General features: G+C 48.5%; 8 protein-coding genes across 8 annotated transcripts; 5 read left to right on the top strand and 3 right to left on the bottom strand.

The window, feature by feature from the left end:
* Nucleotides 1-80: 80 nt before the first annotated feature.
* On the bottom strand, nucleotides 81-1,735 carry WBP1 (oligosaccharyl transferase beta subunit; the record flags this gene model as incomplete). Its single annotated transcript, XM_001878127.1, has 6 exons — nucleotides 1,575-1,735; nucleotides 1,417-1,527; nucleotides 863-1,370; nucleotides 662-809; nucleotides 393-610; nucleotides 81-338 (listed from the first exon to the last, which is right to left on the bottom strand). The coding sequence occupies exons 1-6, from the start codon at nucleotides 1,717-1,719 to the stop codon at nucleotides 140-142; spliced, it is 1,329 nt and encodes a 442-aa protein (XP_001878162.1). The 5' UTR covers nucleotides 1,720-1,735.
* Nucleotides 1,736-2,060: 325 nt separating this feature from the next.
* Nucleotides 2,061-3,184, top strand: LACBIDRAFT_290988 (uncharacterized protein). The gene is made up of 4 exons (XM_001878489.1): nucleotides 2,061-2,279; nucleotides 2,337-2,544; nucleotides 2,649-2,834; nucleotides 2,888-3,184. The coding sequence occupies exons 1-4, from the start codon at nucleotides 2,129-2,131 to the stop codon at nucleotides 3,111-3,113; spliced, it is 771 nt and encodes a 256-aa protein (XP_001878524.1). The 5' UTR covers nucleotides 2,061-2,128; the 3' UTR covers nucleotides 3,114-3,184.
* A 615-nt stretch (nucleotides 3,185-3,799) lies between these two features.
* On the top strand, nucleotides 3,800-6,226 carry LACBIDRAFT_293353 (uncharacterized protein; the record flags this gene model as incomplete). Its single annotated transcript, XM_001878488.1, has 8 exons — nucleotides 3,800-3,988; nucleotides 4,058-4,070; nucleotides 4,125-4,642; nucleotides 4,698-5,289; nucleotides 5,343-5,472; nucleotides 5,530-5,822; nucleotides 5,866-5,876; nucleotides 6,046-6,226. Exons 1-8 carry the CDS (start codon nucleotides 3,921-3,923, stop codon nucleotides 6,224-6,226), a joined length of 1,806 nt encoding a protein of 601 aa, XP_001878523.1. The 5' UTR covers nucleotides 3,800-3,920.
* Nucleotides 6,227-9,248: 3,022 nt separating this feature from the next.
* LACBIDRAFT_315781 (uncharacterized protein) lies at nucleotides 9,249-10,193 on the bottom strand (the record flags this gene model as incomplete). Its single annotated transcript, XM_001878126.1, has 2 exons — nucleotides 9,249-9,288; nucleotides 10,078-10,193. The coding sequence occupies 2 exons, from the start codon at nucleotides 10,191-10,193 to the stop codon at nucleotides 9,249-9,251; spliced, it is 156 nt and encodes a 51-aa protein (XP_001878161.1).
* A 28-nt stretch (nucleotides 10,194-10,221) lies between these two features.
* On the top strand, nucleotides 10,222-12,247 carry LACBIDRAFT_315780 (carbohydrate-binding module family 21 protein; the record flags this gene model as incomplete). Its single annotated transcript, XM_001878487.1, has 2 exons — nucleotides 10,222-11,822; nucleotides 11,878-12,247. The coding sequence occupies 2 exons, from the start codon at nucleotides 10,222-10,224 to the stop codon at nucleotides 12,122-12,124; spliced, it is 1,848 nt and encodes a 615-aa protein (XP_001878522.1). The 3' UTR covers nucleotides 12,125-12,247.
* Nucleotides 12,248-12,587: 340 nt separating this feature from the next.
* On the bottom strand, nucleotides 12,588-14,660 carry LACBIDRAFT_384388 (uncharacterized protein; the record flags this gene model as incomplete). Its single annotated transcript, XM_001878125.1, has 7 exons — nucleotides 12,588-13,296; nucleotides 13,354-13,505; nucleotides 13,561-13,681; nucleotides 13,734-14,085; nucleotides 14,139-14,243; nucleotides 14,299-14,367; nucleotides 14,418-14,660. 7 exons carry the CDS (start codon nucleotides 14,658-14,660, stop codon nucleotides 12,641-12,643), a joined length of 1,698 nt encoding a protein of 565 aa, XP_001878160.1. The 3' UTR covers nucleotides 12,588-12,640.
* A 638-nt stretch (nucleotides 14,661-15,298) lies between these two features.
* Nucleotides 15,299-18,465, top strand: LACBIDRAFT_315778 (uncharacterized protein; the record flags this gene model as incomplete). Its single annotated transcript, XM_001878486.1, has 7 exons — nucleotides 15,299-15,343; nucleotides 15,399-15,566; nucleotides 15,615-15,967; nucleotides 16,025-16,042; nucleotides 16,093-17,172; nucleotides 17,223-17,465; nucleotides 17,520-18,465. The coding sequence occupies 7 exons, from the start codon at nucleotides 15,299-15,301 to the stop codon at nucleotides 18,463-18,465; spliced, it is 2,853 nt and encodes a 950-aa protein (XP_001878521.1).
* A 422-nt stretch (nucleotides 18,466-18,887) lies between these two features.
* On the top strand, nucleotides 18,888-20,813 carry LACBIDRAFT_315777 (uncharacterized protein; the record flags this gene model as incomplete). The annotated part of the gene is made up of 4 exons (XM_001878485.1): nucleotides 18,888-19,119; nucleotides 19,179-19,548; nucleotides 19,607-19,621; nucleotides 19,676-20,813. The coding sequence occupies 4 exons, from the start codon at nucleotides 18,888-18,890 to the stop codon at nucleotides 20,811-20,813; spliced, it is 1,755 nt and encodes a 584-aa protein (XP_001878520.1).
* Nucleotides 20,814-21,294: the final 481 nt, after the last annotated feature.

The raw sequence follows: 21,294 nt of genomic DNA, 5'->3' as shown, positions 1-21,294 counted from the left end.
GGTTCCCGATACGCAGTTGTAGCATCCAGATACAACAAAATTCGGCCAACAAACAGTTTGCACGTCGAAGAGGTTCACAAGTTGGAAGTAACCTTGATGCATTTTTGCAAGCCAGAGCTCATAGGTACATAACATCTCATTACTCAGCTTTACTACCTTTCCCCTTCTTGATCTCACGCACCTCGCCCCCCAGCCACAGTGCGGAGAACAGGAAGAAACCAATGCTAGTGCTAATAGCCCCAGCATAGTAAGGCCAAGCGGCGCTGAGGAAGCGGGGGTACCCATCATGCCTAGGGGGTACGACTGCAACCGTCGTTGAGCTATGCAGGTGTGTCCAGCTATAAGAAAGTCGGGTGAGTAATAGCTTCAGAAAACACGGCAAATGCACGTACCCTTTTCTCTTGTAGTCAATCACAAACTTGAATACGCCGTGTCTATCGGGAGCGCGGAAGGTTACAGAGTATTTTCCCGGAGAACCCACAACGGGTGAAAGGGCAGTTCTAATGAAGGGGTCGAGCATGGTGAATTCGAGTTGGAGGTCCGTCAAGCCAGAGTAAGGCTTCCATGATGCTGTTTTGACATCATACTTGGAAATGTAAGCCGTATAGACCTAAGAATACGGATGAGCTGGAGAGTCGGGAAGCAAATTCGAGGAACTCACGATATTGTCGTTATTTGTGTACTGCTCCTTTGGTTCAGTTGCATTCACGAGATGATGTTCTACGCGATCGATACGGAGTACTTGGGATTCTTGGAAAGTCCATGTAGCAACTTCACGAGCAAACTGGGCATTTCCAGACTTGACGCCCCTACAGTAATGATTAATGGTAAGTTTCTCCATAGAAGGAGAAATCTCACATACTTTGTCACTTCCTTCTGTGCAAGTTCATCGTTGAACAGACTCACACCTCCAACCCAAGTGATCCTTGAGCCAGTGAGAGTTTGGAAACCAGTAACAAGACTGAGTTGACTACCAGCCCACAGGCCTTCACCACCTTTTTCCGCAGCTTCGACCAGAGCGTCTGCTGACCCACCGTCGATTTCAGATGCAAAGCTCTGTGGGGGTGCGCGAAGAATCGATACGAGAAGAGGGTTGTTTCCAAGGGCTTGAGGAACTCCAGAAAACCACACGGGGGGCAAATCTTTGCTGACGACAGGGTTTGCAGTGATCGCCACGGGGATGAGGGACGCAGAATCCTGGCGCTCTGGAAAGTAGGATACGAGTGGGGTTCCCGGGGGTGGGAGTATAAGGGAGAACTCCGTAGCAAGAGAAGATAGCTGGGTTTGTTTCGTGGAAAGAGCAACGATGATGTTGGTATTGAGCGAGAGCAAATGAACGAGGGACTGTGGCGTTATGTCCTTTCCCAGATCTAAAATTTGTGAGACTGCGTATCCAGAGTGGTAAGCTTGGCGCACTTTTAGTTTCCGACGCAAAGAGAATGACGTGTGAGAAGTTGGGCACATCGTCCTGAATGATGAGTGGACCGTCTTCCTTTGGCTGGCGAAAGGTTAGTTCATATCCCTGCTCTAGTAAACTCAATGACACGCTCCAAAGACAACGCGTGGTAACTCACCCTTGAGTCCGTCAAAGAATATTGAGTAATTATCCCTATGATTCGGTTCCACCACGACAAGAATAGAATCACCGGCACTGGACTTGGAATTTACGAGAGCAGTAAGCCCTGAAAGGAGCCAAAAGACGCCGCGAAAAGATAGCATTGGTCTGAGGGGACCGCGCCGACGGTAGGATGGGATTTTAGTAGAGCCTTCCACGTTGACAACTTGATTTCGCGAGGCCACTGCTTGTCTGTGTTTGGCAAAAGCCTCACAAGCAACTCACCTCAAACTCACCTATCCTCAGTCGTTTTAGTAAATCGCCCCAAACAGCTAAGGAACCTGCAGAAAAAAATCATCACTATGTACACTCTGTTTCGTGTAAGCGTAGAAGACTGAAGTATCGTTGGATTTCGTGGTACATATGATTTTCAGGCCGATGTCGGCCCAACCAAACTCCGACTGAAAAATCGGAATGGCTCGTGACATGTGACATTGCAGGAATCCCTTCAGTCGTCGTCGCGCGTCCACGTCTACGTCCACTTTGTATCCGTACCTCGTCTTTTGTTCAAAAATGGGGGCCTCGGAAGAACTAGAATACCTGAAATCCCTCGTCTCTCAACTCAATGGGAAGATTGCGGCGATTGAGGCGAAGGCGAAGGGATCTCCGTCCCCGACCCCAGCTCAGCAGCTTCGAACAATCTTAATTGGACCTCCGGGTGCTGGTATGTTTTTATACGTCTAGAAATCACGGATCACCTTTTCGAACGCGTATTTTGTAGGAAAGGGAACCCAGGCCCCGAAAATCAGAGATGAATTCTGCGTCTGCCACTTGGCTACTGGTGACATGTTGCGCGAGCAAGTCCAGCAAAAGACTCCTCTTGGCATTGAAGCAAAGAAAATTATGGATGCTGGAGGTCTCGTTTCAGACGACATCATGGTCGGCATAATCAAAGACCAGCTCGAGAACAACAAGTCTTGCAAGAATGGGTGAGTGGGGATGAGAAAACGAAGTTCAACGTGATCTGCTGTCCGGCTTCATTCCTCATTCTTGTATCTTGATTGAAGTCTGATCGATGAAATAATTTTGTTAGGTTTGTCTTAGACGGTTTCCCGCGAACGATTCCCCAAGCTCAGAAGCTGGACGGCATGTTGGCAGAGCGCAAAGAGAAAATTGATTCTGTGGTCCAACTTCTCATCGACGACCAGCTTCTTATTTCGCGTATCACCGGTCGCCTTGTCCACCCCGCCAGCGGACGGTCGTACCATAAGGAATTCAAGTAGATGATTTCCCCTCCCCCATTATCAACTTCTCACGCGACTTACCTTGCAGCCCACCCAAAAAGCGTAACGTAGACGACGTCACGGGGGAACCTTTGATTCAGCGCTCCGACGACAATGTGGAGACACTTACCAAACGCCTTCGCACGTTCCACTCGCAAACAGGACCTGTGGTGGATTACTACAAGGTGAAGGGATTGTGGCATGGGATCGACGCTGCTCAATCACCGAGCGTGGTTTGGGAGAACCTTCGATCAATTTTCGTCAGTAAAAAGTAGACATGCTCTAGATTTGTGGTGGTTGACAACATAGAAACGTCGATCTTTTCTTTGGCACCGTCAGCCCGGACTGCTGTCGATCATACGGACGATTATTCTCAAGGCTCAACAAGATCACTGACTGAACTTTCTCCATAGCCAGGTTCGCCTCCTTGGTCAACAGGCACATCTGTCATCGTGTGATGCTCAAGCGGGAAAACGAGCCGACCACCCGCTGTCGTTGTCGTTGGGTTTAGTGTTCAAGTTGAGTCCAAGGCTCGTGATGATATTCATCGAAACAAGTCCGTGACGCGCGGACCAGGCGCGGTGGTATTAACTAGCGTGTTCTCGAGCAAAGCGAATGTTTTAGTCTGGGCATATGATCTCAGTATGTATAATATCGTTACGAATCATTGTGTCAACAAGGCGGAGCTAATAACTGCGAGCGTAGTGAACAACTGAACTGCCTAAGTAGATCGAATTCAGTCAGAATATTCGGGTGACCATTGGGTCGGGTTTCACGGTACAAACCATCAAATCAGGAGGTAACAAAATAAAAGATAACTTTTCCTAAACTTAGAGCCTTCGCCGGTGAACCTGAACCGGACCTCAATTTGGCCTCACCCTGATTCGGAGGCAACAACCTTCCATTTGGTTTCAAGACATTTCCAGTGACTTCTGGGCGTCTAAATGGCTTTTCGCCAAGTGTCGTGTTTCGACACATTGAAATGACACCTTCTGCTCTTTCACTGATTCATTGACCTCCTTCAAAGTCCCTCAAGATATTGTACCCTCTTTCCGCGGTTGCCATAACACGACCTCTACACTATGCCACCTGCTAACAAGTCCGACACTACCGGAAACTTACGCCGGGGATTGGCGTGTCTATCTTGCAGGTGAGCCCATGCTTTTTGAGATTGTGTCCGACCTTCCGCCACTCACTGTTGAACATGATAACCTCGTAGGAGAAGGAAGCTGGTGCGCAGAAGCTATCTCTTCGTCATGATGAATCTAATCGCGTTTCTTTGTCAGAAATGTGACGGTTTACGCCCTGTCTGTCAACAATGTACCAAGATGAAACGGCCGGATGAGTGCCAATACGACGATAGCAAAAGGAAGAGCCGGACACAGATGTTGCGGGAGAAATTGTCTGCATTGGAGGAGAGGGTTCGAGAGCTAGAAAGCGAATCGGGCTCATCTAATTATGGAGGGTCTCCATCAAGTCTTAACTCTCCCCAGGTTTCCAACGAGGAGACAGGCGACGATCGCGACCCCGGTTCATCGATAGCTCATTCTCGTAGAGTGTCGGCCGTCACTGCATCATCATCCGGCTCACCCCTGCTCTACTATAATGATGAATCCGAAGTGCCTGGCTGGGGAAAGGGCACTTCTTCGTCGGAGCCTTCAATGTCTATCCGACCATCTCCTTTTCTTCCAGTTGCGCCTCTACCACCCTATAGCAGAGGAAGAAGCCTCGATAATATCCAATCTTCTCTCATACCATCAGGGGATACAAGCGAACCCGTTTCATATGAAATGCACGCTTTCCTGTGAGTTCTATCAAGTGTCTTCTATGTCTTGTACCTTTGTTGAATATCGGACAAGCATTCAAACATTCACAGCACATCAAAAGCAATGCTGTTTCTACGCCGATTTATCGCGATTCAACAAATTTCCTCTTTTGGGCCCTGAGCCACCGGTGGATTCCCTTCCGGGCCTTCCCCATCCTGCACTTACCAATGCCGTATATTTGCTTGGATGTCACTTCGCGCGTTCCGCACTCTGTTCGGATCTTCAGCCGGGCTTCATGAAACAAACATTACATGAGATAGTTCAATCCCTGCGCAATCCAGAACCACTGATTGATGTCATACAAGCATCGTGTCTGCTAGCTCAATATTTCTACTTCAATGGTCGGGCGATTGAAGGCTACCGTCATTCCTTTGCTGCGACCAGGATGTCAGTGGGGCTTGGGTTACACCAAATCAGGCCACCAGATCTCCAGTCTGAATTCGTTGATGGTTCTATGTCGCACGATTGGGGCACAATAGCGGACAGGATAACGGTGTTTTGGCAGATTTTCGTGGTGGATAGACTTTGGTCTGCAGCTAATGGTTTGATTACGGCGCTGCCCGACGAGAAGTCGTCCTGTCGACGGATAACGACCCCTTTGCCGACAACGGGTAGCTTCATGCAGGTGTGTTTTTCTTATTCAATCCGTTTTTATTTTGAGTTTGAGCGTATATCTAGGACGGAGCCAATAGCCCTGCCTCTGCCTTATTTGACCTCCAGTCTGACCATGTCCACTTCTCAAATCTGACAATCCCCGCTTTAAAAGCGATGGCTGCCTGTTTATTTGACAGAACGTCTCGAGTTCATAGTGAGCGTCTGACGAACTTTTAATTTTATCGCGACTGATATTGATTTCTTCTTACAGGCTCGACGACGAAAGATGGCGCTACATGGGCTAATCATCGATCAGCAAACGCTGCCTTGAGTCGCATAATACATCTCCTGCCTCTATTTCAAGGGGTGGAAGCGTGGCGCACAGAAGCCCCTTTTATTGATATGGACATATATGTTGTCCACATGATGATATATGTGTCCACGATTCACTTGCAACCCATTGAAAGCATGAACCTGAAATTGGAATGGGCGGCCAATGGAATTGTGGGTCTGGTGACCCTACTCCATGAAGCGGATTATCCGTTTTTGGACCCCATAGTTGCTGTGAGTTTACGGAACTTTCTTGGTATTTGACGCTTACCATCAGCCCTTACACAGGTATGTTGGGGAGGTGTTGTCAAATCGTTTATAAAAATCCTCAAGGGCAATACAATTATGAACAACTCTACCACCGGTTCTTCGCTTTACACCACGGGATATATACACCAATGTGTTGATTTATTGAGCTCTGCTCTTCGAACTCTAAGCGTCTACATTCCTTTAGCAGGTACCGTGAAATTATTATCGCTCTAATGCTGGCTCTATTTAACCTGCTCATTCTAGTCGAACTTTTACGAACCATCGACGCAGAACGGATGGAATTCATGCCACTGGGGCAGCCATACGGAATGAGTCCGCCACTGCAATTTGTACCACAACCACTGCAGCTTGTGTCGCTTGTGTCATAGAACGATCTGAATGCCGTTACCTCTGCATAATATACCCATGGCTAGTTTGTTTCTTGTGGATTTCAAAATGTATATGCGCGCGCCACTGATGAAACAACACTTTGTCCTTTTCAAGCCCATGTCACGGGAAGAAGTTGCGTACTTGAATTTGTGGCCACGCAGCTGTGCTTATAATTTACTCATCTCGGCGGACTTCATTTCTGTGATTAGATAGATAATTTAATAACGACCCCACATCTCATCCTACTTTGTAAATATATTTGAATCTTTCCTTCCTACAATAATTATGAGGTGAACTTCAAGTTGGTGAGCACTTCCCAAAAACGACACAGTGAAACAGAAGATGAAAGGTCAAAAAATTTAAACGTACTTCAAGACTAATTGGGTATGTATTAAATATGGAGTCGTCTCCGGAAAACCATGAGATTTGACGGATCACTCGACAACAGTCACTCACCGAAAGATTAACCGCTTCAATCCCTACTAGATGTCGAATGATAAATTGATAATAAAATAACATTGAGAGAAATGAATAATGGCGATGTCGAAGCTGAAAGGAGGAAAATACGGCCGCAGAAGGTCAATTAAAACACAGCGGAATGCCGCATAAAATTGAAAGGAGATGAGGATAAGGAAGAGAGAAAGCGCCCTATGATTCGAGAGATGATAATTGTGTGGCTTTGTTGTGGAGAGCCACGATCTAAAAATAGCTGAGCTTGTTCGCCTATCTATTTATAAATCGCTGCCGCATTTCCACCAATGGGTCACGTAGAGAGATAAAATGCGCCTTTCACTTCAATGTTGTGGTACTATGTCGCCTTTATACAGTGGAAATACTCTCTCTCTCACCCGCCTCTCAGTCTGCGGACCTCAAGCAGAAGACTCCCTCTCTCAACAGATACAAGATTCACACCGGAAACGCAGGAAGACAGCTACGCACAAACACCGAGACATATGTCTCCACCTGATCATGCTCGTCCCATCGACTGTGCCTGTCGCTTCGCGATCGGGTACTTAACAGGCCGAAACACTACCAAGATGGATTGCACAGATAAGCAAGAAGACGAGACTACCCCGCTTACCTATATGGATGTGCCCCAAAACGGCGTTTTTGTGCCGGGCTGGATGGGGGAATGTTCGCTGTGGGCGTGCCCTCACCAGTGCATGGGGCAATCTCAAGGGGGTCAGGAATACATGGCATTAGGGGCCATAGGTAGTCTACAAAAAGTTGTAAAGTCTGACATAGGGCCTCGCCCTAATAGACTCTAAATTTGACTCGAAAAAAAAAAAAAAAAAAAAACAGTGGAAATAACGCAACGGGTCTGCATCATTATTTTGGCAGCGGCGAGTCAGCTGTTGTGGCGTCGCGACTCGCAACACCACAACAGCTATGAGGTCAGAGAATGTCTACCAATTCGCGCCACACACCTCCTCTAAGAATAAATATCGTCAACCGTTGTATAATCACTTGAATTATAGTTCCATGGCGCACCAGCGAGTAGAATGAAGGAATATTGTTGTTACCATACAGTTCTGTCCAGTTATCCGCGAAACGCAAAAAAAACAGATAAACCACGTTTCCCTATCTTTCGAAGGGTCCGGCGGTCAAGAGTTAGGGGCCTAGAAAACGCGAAGAAAGCATATCAGTATGGGTATCAATTTGTTTAACAAAGCGAAATCGATGCCTGCCACTGAATCAGCCTTGGCCTTTCATCATACGTGTCCGGATGTCTCGGATCCGACTATGAATGCATGATGTCTCGAAAAATCGATGGCGTCGTCCCAAAGCGGAAACCAAAGGAGAAATCGTAATCTGTTGTGATACGCGTTTATTTCATTGAAGGAGATAAATTGGAGGCTTGGCGATAAGGTATACAGTGTCGTTTTCTTGGGGGCGGGGAACGCAGTCGCTACGTGCGGCAATCGACAAGATAATCACTGTGAGTGCTCCTCACATTGCTGTCTTTGAGTGACCCAGATCGGCAGACGGGTACTTGACCATGGCACTTGCATAATTACCAAAATTTGGAAGGAAATGGAGAAGTGTGGATTTAGCGCTTGGGTTCAAAATCCGGGGGCGACAAAAGACACCACTAATGCAGAGGGCAAACAATTGCACGGCATCGACGCTTGATACCATGCCGCAATTATCGGTTGCGCAATCCACTTGCCGGAGGAATGGCATTCGCGAAAGGAGCTTGACGCAAAGATTGCGTCAAGCTCCACTGTGTTCCGTCAGTACCTTCCATTGGCGCTGCTCTGAGAATCAACGCTCTGAACCTGAAAGCCGGGTAAGTTGAGATTTATAGGAGTTTTCTGTACACTGGTTGAGGTTACCTTCTCATTTACATCCAGGTGAGGGAGCAAAAAGGTCTTGGCTTGCAACCCCTCCATCTATCTGTATTTCGAGTGGGAAGTAAAGATATCGGAATCCTCTAGACCGACCTTGCCTACAAGGGACCCGGAGCCGGGTTTCAAAGCGGAATTAGGCGTTCATCATCGATGACCTCAAGGTGCCTGGATTAACGCCGCGATGACAGAGAAAAAGTACGTGATGAGGTGATTTGAGATGATTTGTAGTCTCGGCCAAGTAATCATTGTCGGATTAGAGAGTAAGCGAAGTTGGTTGAAGAGATTTTCAGTTTGCTGGAGAGGGCCTCGGACTACTGTGGGCCATGTCAGCGTCAGATCCGGGCAAGTGACTGCAAGTGATAGCGTTTGTGAGGTATTCAAAAAGAAGCGCACGTGTGATAGCCGACCAACATTTGCTTTGCCCATTTGGATGTTTTATTTTATTTTGGTTACTTATTCCGTTTCGACTGGGGAGGGACCGTGGCTGGGCTTTGATAAATATTCAAATAGCCCTCGCCAGACCCCTGGTCTCTTCTTGCTCTCGCCCACGCCGGCCTCTCTTGGCCTTTATAACGACCTTGAACTCGACATTTTAACGACTTTCTTTTCCGCACAACCGTTACTTTGGTACGTCCTCGCTTGTGAAACCTGTCCACCGCCGCGGGGCTTCCTATCTACCCTTGAAAATCGTATCAGGTCCACTGAAAAGTCTTTCAGGATCCCCTCATCAGCCTGCTCATAGAGTTAGGAGACGACATAACCATACCGTCACCCCCCCAACCATCGAAAGTCAAACAGCGTTACCGTCATCAATTTTCACGTATCCACGCCCACTCCACATCAGATTCCCGTCGAATAAAGCTGCCCGTGCATATTTGACCAGTCGCTTTTGCTTGGGTTGCACCTTACGCCTTGTCTCATCCGTGTCCTTTGTCCACCGCACCAGTCCCTCAAAAAGTGGAAGGCACCATCCAAGTCACCTTTGCGGATTCAGGAGACCCATCTTAATCCAGTTTACAACGCGCGGTGCAAAACAACGTAACGTCCATCTTTTCAAAATAGTCAGCCGCCGAATGTCTCACCTCTTTCCTTTTAGCCTTTAAACATTCTTAATGATCGCGACGGTAACACCTCAGCCTCAAAGGATGTTACAGGTCCAGGATGAACACTTTCCCCTCTTTGCGAATGCGGCTGGCGCTCCCCTACCCCTCATTCCTCGTCGAACCTCTTCCCGCTCAATGATTAGTCCATTGCGATCACCCGTGTCATCCGCCGCACGACGGAGCTCTTCGACCGACTGCGCGACTCCAACCCCTCCTGTCGTGAGAACCCCAGTGTCAAACGATGATTCGGACACGGACACCTCGAGCCCATCATCTGATGGCACGCGTCCGACCATCTCAGTTCGCTCACGTCGGATACGAGGAGTACGGCCGCGCACGTTGTCCCCCCCTGAACTATCCACACCAACCCCCTTTGTTTCCCGCGGTAAGACTGGCCTTTGCGACGCGTTGCAACCACAGATCAAATGCTCTAGTCCAACGTCGGCAGACAGTACCCCGCGTCCAGCCCTGGCGCGACCCCTGATGTACACTCCTGGCATGTCGTTGCGCATAGGTTCAGCGGCCGCAAATACGCGTAGCATGACGCAAGCGCACACCCACGGATTTGCCGCAGAGTCGTCCGCGCAAGGCGCAAAGTCTGCTCCATGCGACCTGCAAAGTGACGCGAGACTGATCAGAAAGAAGTCAGGGCAACTCGTCAAATCCTCGCTTAAGTCGTCCAAATCCGCTACTCGGGGCTCTCTTTCCGTTATTACCATCGGCAAAACGAGTAAAAGTGAGCCCTCAACTCCAACGGGTAAAGCTGTCCACTTTGACGCGAAGCTGGAGCATGTCAAGCTTTTCTTGGCTGAGCAGAAGCCTCTTGCTGTTTCTAGGGATGGAAGCCCGACAGAAGACACTAGTGGGACGGACAGTGATTTCCCTCCGTTTATTTTTGGCGATGGGGACGAGAGATGGTCGAAGAGGAAATTGGTCATGCAGTTGCCCAATATGCCTGCGAAAGCCGACGTCAACGCGGAGGTTGCTCTGGAGGAGCTGTCCCTTTCACCCGACGGCACCAGCGTTATGGGACATGTGCGAGTGAAGAATATCGCTTATGCCAAATGGGTAGTGGTCCGGTTCACCTTCGATTTCTGGCAAACGACAAGCGAGGTTACAGGCCGCTACTTGGAGTCGATCAGTGACGACTTTGATCGGTTTGTCTTCAGCATAAAGCTCAACGACTTGCTTGCGAGAATTGAGGGAAAGACGCTACTTATGGCTGTCAAGTACAGCGTAGAAAGGAGGGAGATCTGGGATAACAACAGTCGCCAAGACTATCGCGCCAATTTTACCAGGGTCAACGCGATAGAGAGATCAGTGTCGGACGATGAAAGCAGCGACATGCTACGCAGCAAATTGGAGAAAGTCATTCAGAGTAAAGAGCTGGCAGGCTCTGCAGTCTCAGCTCAACAGACATTGGGACCGGATTCAGAACCAGTGGTGGTGGACTTTAAGACCGTTGCGTCATTAGCACCCCGGTACGACTTTGGGGCGTCTCTCAAAAGCCCTTGGAAACCTGTGGATTCTCCTCCACGCCATTGTCGAACTCGCTCATCTCCTCAAATCAATGCTTCGCATTCTATTCCGGGCTCGGTTCCATGGCCTTCGAAGTTTGGGTCAGATAAAGCAGCACACAACGTCTCATCCACCACGAAGAACATACCCACATTGGGGTCTCCCCGCGACCGAGATGACTGTTTCCGCCCAGCGCATTGGTCAGCGTCTGACGTTGACGACCCTCCTTTCCAGATATCAAATACAAGTCAAGGAACACGTCGTCACCACCGTGGATATTTTGACCTAAATGCTATGGGTGCTTCCAGTCTCAAAAGAACTCCACCTGGGACGCCGCTTGAAGAGGGCTTTCCCGCCTTTTCTTCTTCCAAGTTTCCTTCTTTCCTTCCTATCGAGGGTTTGCCGCAGCCTTCACCTACCTACAGATCGCATATGAATGCCGAAACCGTCCATCCTGCAGCGGACTCGGGTGGAGACAGCGAGATGTCCACGCCCTGTATCGCTACGCCTACTTCATCCCTCCCCAATACGCCTTCACCTGTCGAGCCCTTCAAGGCGCTTCCCTTATCAGAAGACGAAGCCAATCTGAGCCCTGAGACTCATTATCGTCAGTTTTTAAACAAGTATGTCGCATCCTTCTTGCATTTGGTTTATCGTTAGCTTACTAAGTTTACTCAGGTTCTGTTTCTTTACCGGACCAGGAACTACCATCGATCTTTCTGCCCTTCCCCGCACACAATCTACGTCTGATATCGAGGAGTTGCTTTCAGGCACCTCACCTCGCCTTCTATCTTATGCCCAATTCGTCCCTCACTCGCCACCCCGCTCTTCCAGCGCCGACAATCTCTCACCTAAGAGAGGTAGCGCCCTCACTCCTGCTGTTTCTAGATTTAGAATCAGCGAATCGTCATCTATCACCATTTAAAAAGAATCGCAACGAATGGAACTATATCCCAGTTGGAGGAACCCCAACATCGCATGCGGTTTGTGGTGTATCTTCCCTGTCAAGGCTTAATCAAAATATCTTTATTCTCTTGTCTCGTTCCTCAGTTTTTCTAATCTTTATCTCCTCTTATTGATTGTAACATTACCACACACACGTCTCCCTTCGATTTACATTACGATCAACTTGTCTCCTCTGTATAGTATGCATGGACAAATGACGGGCATTGTCGCCTCGGCCTTACAACTATTAGCATTTCCAACAACCACACCTTAAATCATCGATTTTGTACTTTTAGAAAAACCGATTCTACGATGTATGAGTATGATCACCATGACAGCAATACCTTGCGATGTACGAGTATGATCACCATGACAGCAATACCTGACAGGATTCTTTTGAGCTATCGTGACCCTGAAAGTTTCGAGTGCAATGCAAGGTTCATGTAGAGCAGCATACCGTCAATTACACTACAGGGACAAAATAAGACACCAGGACTCAGTACCGACCTCCCCTTGGGCCATAACGACCTGTGCGGCTCCCTCCACGTCCCCAGTCATCCCCTCCGCCTCTGCCACCTCCACGACTCCAATCCTCCTGTCTCTCCCCTGACCCATACATGTCTTGCTGTGGTGGAGCGGCTTGTCGCTCAGCCGCTCCAAAGCCAGGAATGAAATCATCCCCATTGGTATCCCCATAGCCAGCAGGTCGACGACCAAACGCATCAGTCGCCTGACCACCGCCAAAGCCTGGCGTGGATTCCTCGTCCTTGCCCCACCATGACGGCCCTGCACCACCAGCGCCATAGCTAAACCCTGGAACCATTGCATCGTCTTCTTCGTCCTGCCCGCTAGTATCAATGATCTCTGGTGGCTTTTCTCCGCCCCCAGAGAACACAGATGATGCGTCCCCAGGTCGTTCCCTGGACCAGAACCGCGTGGTGTGGTCGTTTGAAGCGCTTACAAGGAGGTGGCCCAACGGGTGATAGGCGAGCGACCATACGTTGGAGTCGTGAGCTTGAGAGAGGGTAGCGCGTGGTGTTGAGACAGGTTGTGCGAATGAGGCTGGGTCGGGAGTGGAAAGATCCCAGTGAAGTACGGCGCCTTCTGAGCCACCGGAGACGAGCAAGGGGTGGACGGGGTGCCATGTTACAGCTGGTAGTGTGCTGGTTAGTAAAAAGAGTAGGCATTAAAGGTGAGAGATAGACGTACAGCAGACCTCTTTTTTGTGCCCTTTGAGAATGCGGAATTCTTTCATTGCACGGATGTCAAAGATGCGGACTGTCTGATCGCGTGATGCACTTGCGACAAGATTTCCATTAGGAGACCAGGACAAGGCTTGTATCGTGTTCTTGTGTTGGTGCCTATGGTTCGCGGATTAGACAAGTTAAATTGAGGAGGGACCGAAAATATACGGACAATGTTGAAAGAACGGTCCCGGTTCGTGGATCCCAGAATTTGATTTGGTTGTCTTTACTTCCAGAAACCAGTAGCCCTTTGGTCGGATGCCATTCAACACATTTCACGTCCCATCCGTGGCCTAAATCACTAGATCAGCAAACCCCAACACAGACGTAACTGATGGCGCTGACCAGTGAGGACACTCTCCACTCTACTTTCAGCAAAAGACCATATCCGCACACTAGAATCGTCACTAGCTGTTGCAAATCGACGGTCGTCCGGGCTGAAGCTTAACCCTCTGATAGCTTCTCGTGAGGATGAACCTTGCCATGCCGTCAAGTTGTTCATGTTCGGCTCAAAGTATTTAATGATTCCACTTTTGTCTGCGGAGGCAAGGTATGCACCGGAGTGGGTGAAGGCCATTGTACAGATTGCAGTATCGTGTGCTTGTAGAATTGTTTCAAAGTTGAACGTTAGGCCATTCCAAAGCGTAAATTCGCCGCTTGTCGACCCAGTGAGAATGCGTCGGCCTTCTGGTGTCCACTAAGGATCTGAACATTCAGCGCTTGACGGAAATTACGTTCACGGAAACATACCGTGACGACATTAACTGGACATCGAATCTTGTTTGTCGACGTGTGCACAAACTTAGTGCATAGCGAAGTGGATGCATTCTCCGGGTATGCTTTTGGTGGGAGTAACTAGAAATATCAGAATTTTAACGATGAATGTAGAACGGAATTGGCTGATCCATACGTCAACGATAAACGGTGGACTTGGTCTGATGTGTGGTGCATATGTGGGATTTGGTCGCAATTTCCTCAACTGCCTCGCGCAACTCAGCTTCGCGTAGTTTTCCTCAAATGTGTACTTACCAAAGCCCAGCGACCCATTCCACCGTTATAATCGACCGTCCGCCGAGGTCGGGTCTTCTTGATGACCTTTCCGTCCATTATCTGTCGTGCATTGGCCAGCTCCTGCTCTTGTATTTTCCCCTCATCTTGTGGTGGAGGTTGTGGTTCCGAGAGATATTTGCGCGGGGTCCATTCTAAATGTGGTGCAAACGGAGGACGAGGAATGGCCTTGGGAGGTAAAAGTGTTGGAAGTCCGGTGGTCATGCTATATTTTTTTTTGGTTCAAAAAGTGTTCATTATACGAAACAAATGATAGCTACAACGCGGGAGGGCAATGGTGGGTTGGTCGTGGTGGTCACCAATTGTTTGGATTGCAAGGCATTGGAGCACAAATGTGCAGGGGCGGAAACCACCGCCTAACCTTCTCACATCAATCACAAACAGATCGAGCCGCACATTTTGTTCGCTGAGCTCAATTGTCAGGCCCTTCAGGGAGCAAAGGACGCCTCATGTTGTCTTTCTAATTGTTAGCGCCTTCCTGGACCTTCGGAAATGACCACAACACGTTTTTTGTCACCTGGACCCACAGAGTCCCTGAAAACACGCTATCAATCTGCATGGGTTCACGATTATCCTCTATTTTCGACGTCATGGAAACTTTCTTTGTTTGCTTTCAAAAGCCGTTTGATTCTGAGCGCTCCGGACGTCCTTTGTGCTCAGCCATATAATCTTTGACCTTACTCAACTCCTTATAATCAAGACTCGTTTCTCGCTACCAGGAAAACACTTTACCAACTTCTCCAACTCTCCTTGCAAGTTCCCTCTCATCATTGTTTTTGGGGCTGCCACTAAAAGCATTTTTTTAGGAATCGTCAGCTGGCTCTGGAAGCGGTGGCACGCCAATGAGAACTACGTTCTTTGATCCAATTACGAACCAACATTACCAGGTGAGCATTAGGCGCTATCCAATGTAAAAGAATTTTAACATATTTCATGACATAGGGAGAACTCCCACGTTCTTCAAATCGCCAAATTAGTAAGACGCGGTCGTCAAATGGTGTCCACCGACCTACAACTCCCATGAAAGTGGATGCTGTTCTTGACTCCCGGGGCTCCTCTCCGTCAGTGCATTACAACCCTTATGAAAACCCTTCGCCCAGAGAACTTCAGGTGCGCATCGTCATCACCCCCATAGATCCAAACTGACAAGTTTTGAAGATGGAATTAGAGTCAGTACTTCAACAAGACTTCGCATTTCCTGGCACATATCACCAAGTGATGGAGCATCTTTCATGTCCTCACCTCGGACTACGAGTTGATGGCCTTGAAGACGTCAGCTTACCTTTGAACGATCAAAGTGCTAGGGCGATACACGCTTTGGCGGATTCCAGCAAGAATGGATCTGGACGCAGTTTTTTGGAACTGGGTACCGGTTTCTCATTCATAAAACCTGAATGGAATATTTGGCTACAAACGAGAATGAGAGAAGAGCTCTTGCGAAAGGTACTTCCGGAAGACTGTCCTGTAGCATTCAAACTCTCTAAACTAATGCTCTGGGAAGCGGACGCCGAGTATGTTCGTTTCGTTTTATTTACTTTTGACAACTAACAGCCGCTCTACGTTTCAAGTGCCCCGGAACATTCATGGTAAGTTATCACCAGTTGACTCAGGTGAATCTGAGTATCATGTCCGTTAGTAAACCAATCAGCAAAAGTGAAACGGAATTTGCGACTATTGTCGTTGTCCTGCCCTCCAAGTTCTCGGGAGGTAATGTTCATTTCTGCAGCCATGGCTCCAAGCAGTCCTATCCGACGCAAAGCCGTGCGGAATGCACAATGTTATCCATCTTCTGGTATGATGGGTTGGATTGTTCATTCCAACCCATTATATCCGGACGTCGCTTGGCCCTCGCTTATCGCCTCGTCTATATCGGGCAAGGATCACCTCCATCATTGCGCGAGATGCAAGGCAAAACCAACAAGCTTGGACTAGTCTTGTCAAAGTGGACACGAATGCGTGCCATCGATGTTGTCGACTTGCCAGCTACGGTGGCCTACCCACTTCAGCATGATTACCCAATGGGGAGGCAGCTCTTCCTTCGAGGACATGATGGTCACAGACTTCGGCATCTGAGGACTCACTGTGCAGACTTTGGGATAGAGGTCGTGGTTGGCGTTATTAAGCGACGAAGTGCAAACGAAACTATCAGGCAAGACAATACCGAAGCTGACTCAATGGTTGAGGACCCTCCAAAACCTGAAAAGCCCCAGCCTCTTGCCGTCATCTCCTCGATAACGAACATTGATGGTGCCCCCCTCGCGACAAACCATATGAACGTTCTCCACCTCCATGCGCCAGATATTCTGTGTTCCGACCCGCAGTCATCCTCCAGCTGGGTTTTAGCACTTTATCACCAGCAGTGTACTGATTGGATCAAGATAAAAAATGCGCTTCATGACAAAAAACTTGCCTTTGAGGCGTACCTCAACTTCCTACGTCAGTCTTTAACTAGAGACCTTACGAACCAGCCTCCGCACATCGTGAAACTAGAGGAACATGCGCGGGAGCGCATGCATAGATCTCTGCCTCGGACGTCACCCTTCAATTTATCTCTTCAATCTGTATTGGCAAGCCTTGCAATTCTTCGTAATGACTATGATTCTTGGAATAGTGCCACTGTGGCGGCGGGTCACGATGCGCCCCTGCTACAGATCCTTAGAAATGTTCGCTGGCTCGACGCTTGGAATACCTTTTCATTAGAGAAGACCTTAGAAACGTAGCTCACTTTACTTCTGCTGTATCGTCAACTAACGCGATTCTCTTTAGGTTAAATCATTGTTGGAGCTTGAGGACTTTTCACGAATGTATATCCGCAGTGGTCGATATTGACGCAGAACCAATTCCCGCACAAGAGGAACGAGCCAATGGGGTGACCCAGAAAGGCCTACAAAAGTGGACAACAGACCAACTTAAACTAAGGCTTGGTCTCCTGGATAATTTGAGAGAGAACGATGTCGCTCCCTTTATCAGACTTCTTTTCGCCAAGGGCCAGAATTTCTTCATCCAGGAGTAGGTCAACCCGCTTTCATTTGATCACCATATTGATTTAGTTTACCCCAACAGAATCTATAACCATTGTTTCCATGAAGTCCCAGACTCAGAGTTTTTCATCGCATTCATCAGCACACTATCCAGAGTTCATGGGTCTCCTTACCAACAGCTCATAGAGCTATGTCTACGGCGACTTTTGGAAGATTTGAAGCACATTGCTCGTACCCGCAGTCTTTCTCCTGAACACCAAAGCGCCTTGAAAGCTCGCGGGTTCATGATCTATGACTATTTTCTGTCTATACGCCGCCATCAGGACGTTATCGACGTCTTGATCGAGAGCCTCGATCAGATCCAGGAGTTGCCAGCCTTCAACGAAACAGCGACGGCGTTCCATCTTCCACTTGTAGGAGAAATTCTGTTGAAACGTTTTCCACTGTACAGAATTCAACCATGGGATCCTCCTTTCAAGACCTATTATGCACGGCTTGTTTCTTTTCTTGCATATTTTTGTCTTTACTATGATGGGCGTTCCCTCCTTGAGATGAAACGGGGCAAGACCCCTCAGAAACGAGTTTTGGACACATTCTTATACTCCACCTACTTGGACTCGGCAACTTTCTGTGGACCCAGGTCAGACATCAATCTTCTCATTGGACAGGTCAAGACTACGAAGGTCCTCCAATACCGACGCCAGCGAGATTTCCTCCACATCACAAGGAGCTGTGTGCAAGACCTATATCTACACCTCAAGGTTAACACACGCTTCTTCTCAGACTTGCGTGCCTTTGGTGGGATCGACTCGGTCAACCTGATCATGGACGGCTTTGCAGGTGTTGAAGGAGGTGTCGATGCTCTTCGAGCGCGGTTCGCACTGGACCCTACAATTCCGCGGCAGGTGAATCCTCTTCTGCAACCGGGACTTGCCTGCGGTGTCTATTATTTCAAAGACGGGGAATGGGTGTTAACGCACCAGGAGGTTGGGCCCCGCAATTCAACAGAGATTTCGGCGCCTGTATAGATATCGAAAAGATGAACTTCCAGCTGATTCACTGTATGTACTCTTAGAAACATCAAATAATTGTTATCCCAACTACGGAGGTTCGATGAATGCAGATATGCTTACATCGTGGCTTTCGACGCAAGAAGGGACTTTCTTGAGCCTCGGCATTACCCGACTAATTCTATCCACACTCTATCGTCGATGGTCACTCCTTCGTCAATCCGCTCTTCTTGCGACTGGAGTATCACCAGAGGCTCTCCTACGCTAACCATCGCGCTCGAAGGCCGAAGCTATGAGGCGGACATTGAACGGACACTCTTCCAAATCCGGGGCTTTTTGTTCCTGATGGCATAACATGGTGAAAAACAGAACTGCGCATGGACACGATGATACTACATATCTCTATCAAGATCACCACTCAGAGAAAGCGCGAGCGTTCCATGGGTCTCGTTCCCTGGAGTAAATTGGCGGTCTTGTTGTGCGCAGCTCTTACCACTGTCAACGGTGCTCAAATACCGCTAACGCCACCACTTTCTTCGCATTTTCTCAAATCTGCGACGCCGGCGCTATGGGATTTTAATGTGACCCCAAATCTAAACTCGACGAGTCATCTTATATTCGACACCGTTGCTTCGTTATCACAGCACTGGACGAACACACGCTATCGAAATGGTATTCATTCGCATTCAAACGCTTATGAAGTGACGACTGACGTTTCTTGCGATCTTTAGGACACAACATTGTACCGGGGACTGTTCCCGTTGGTACTCTTCTTTATCACGGCACTGACAAACACGAAGTCCCCGCAGGACCAGAATGGACTGCCACAGACCCAGAGCACTCGTATCTTTTCTGCCGAAGCGCACCCACGATTGATGGCTCGTCATCCGGCTGCTGGCATTTGACGCTAGTTGTGACACGCCCGCTCAAAGTGCTCTACTTCGATGGAAGCAGCGCTGCGAAGATGTATGGTGGTTCTATGGATACTCAGGATATTGTAATCTGGGGAGAAGTCAAGCCAGATTGGACTTTCAGTGAGAGGACAAGAATCAACGAGCTCTGTGAATGGGGCCGGGAGTTTGGGCTGGATGGGTTTGTGAGGTCGGTTGCCTTTTATTTATTGCGCTACTGCTACTAACTCAGAGGTTTGAACTGGAAGAATGGAGATGGACTTGTGAGTCACATCTATTTGAATTTTTATTCCCTACTAACGAAACAAAACTCCTAGTGAAATTATGCTCTGCGATTTTACAGTGGCTGTTGAGATTGTCTCCTTTCTCAACCTGAACTCAGGCATGAATAGAGGGAGACATCGTCCTCCTTCCAAGCCACCTGGTAGAGAGCCAAGCTTCGAGCCTGTGCCGAGTTTTCCTCCGCCCAATGATGATGTTTCCAGCATCCTCCAATATCGAGTTATTGAAGCAGGGGTATGGCACAATACATATCCTGGAGAGACACGCATCAACCTCGACCTCAACGGCTTGATCTCATTCTATGACACAGACCTCTTTCCCAGCCTTGCAGTTGCGAGATTTGGTCAGGAGCGGTGGAAACATCGTTTGCAAGGGCTCAGTGTCGTTGATTCCAAGGCTTTCCAGACAAGAATTCGGGAGGTTCTCGAACAAATCGGACACACTGGAAGTGGCATTGATTGGTCAACCTTGATTCGGGTTGTCGTAGATCGATACGCCGAACGTTTGGAAATTCTGCAATACCTTTTGAACTCCACAAGCACAGTAGAACAGGCGAAGAGAGTTCAAAAACACTTGAGGAGCATGGTCATACCGTACATTCTTCACACCTCTGTGCCCAACTCGGATTTCAATAATCACTCGTGGGCGTTGCCGGTATACGAGCATTGCGCTACCACACATACACGCTACATTTCATCCATTCCCAGCATATTGACGAGGATGACGAAATCCGAATCGTTGATCCTACGTTCCGTGCAAGAAGTATCGAAGGAGATCTGCCGCGTTGTAGTGGGAATGTGGGCTGAAGGGGTCGAATTAGGCCTTGATGCCATTTCGCCTGCATCATTGTCATCAGTACCAGCGCGCAAATTCGAATCCGTAGAAATCATCAACGCCGTTCGCCGATGGCAAGAACGCACGGAAGGCCTGATGGCCTGGTTGGATTGGAGCGTGTGGGTGAAGTGTAGACCGGCTTGTGGGTATGAAGAGATATGTTATCTCCCAACATGGCCGTTCATTCCCGGATCTGGGCATGGGCCGCGTCCTCCTCGCCCTGACGTTGGTCAGTACAGGGTGAAGGCACAGCTTCAGGGCGCTGATGACGGTGAAGAGGATCCCGTTCTGCCCCAGCCTAAATGTATCCGCAGAGTTGAACCATTCACCGGGATCTGAGTGTTGTCATTATTATTGCGTTGCTTTTGTTGTGATTTTATACTTTCCTATTATGAGGGACATGGAGAAGAAGCCCGCGATCAAAATCTTAGTTCATTGGAATATACGAAATCGACTGAGCAACGATTGAGGTTGGAGAAGTTCTCGCTGTGGTTGCCGAGTCGTGGGAAGTGTGCAAGTGGAACGTTGAAACGTTGACCGCCATGGTTTTTTCTTCTTCAACCACCAGACCTGGTGTCATTGACCGGTCAATATCATACCTGATTCTCTGTGCGACATGTCAATGTCTCCCCCTCCTACGCGATACTCTTTAAACTTATTTTTGCGACAGCATCGTCTAGAATTCTCCTGCTCGAACACCCATAAACCTAGTCAAGGTCCTAGTACACTGCTTTTCAGCGGAGTCATACTTGGAGCTTGTTACATTCATGGAAGAAAGAATTGATCTGTTTATCTTCGCCATCGGTCCCCGTTTTGGAGG

The sequence above is a fragment of the Laccaria bicolor genome, genomic scaffold (assembly GCF_000143565.1).
Source record: "Laccaria bicolor S238N-H82 LACBIscaffold_6 genomic scaffold, whole genome shotgun sequence".
NCBI classification, from domain to species: Eukaryota; Fungi; Basidiomycota; class Agaricomycetes; order Agaricales; family Hydnangiaceae; genus Laccaria; species Laccaria bicolor.
Note: the sequence above shows the minus strand (reverse complement) of the source record. Positions and strands in the feature narration are given on the sequence as shown.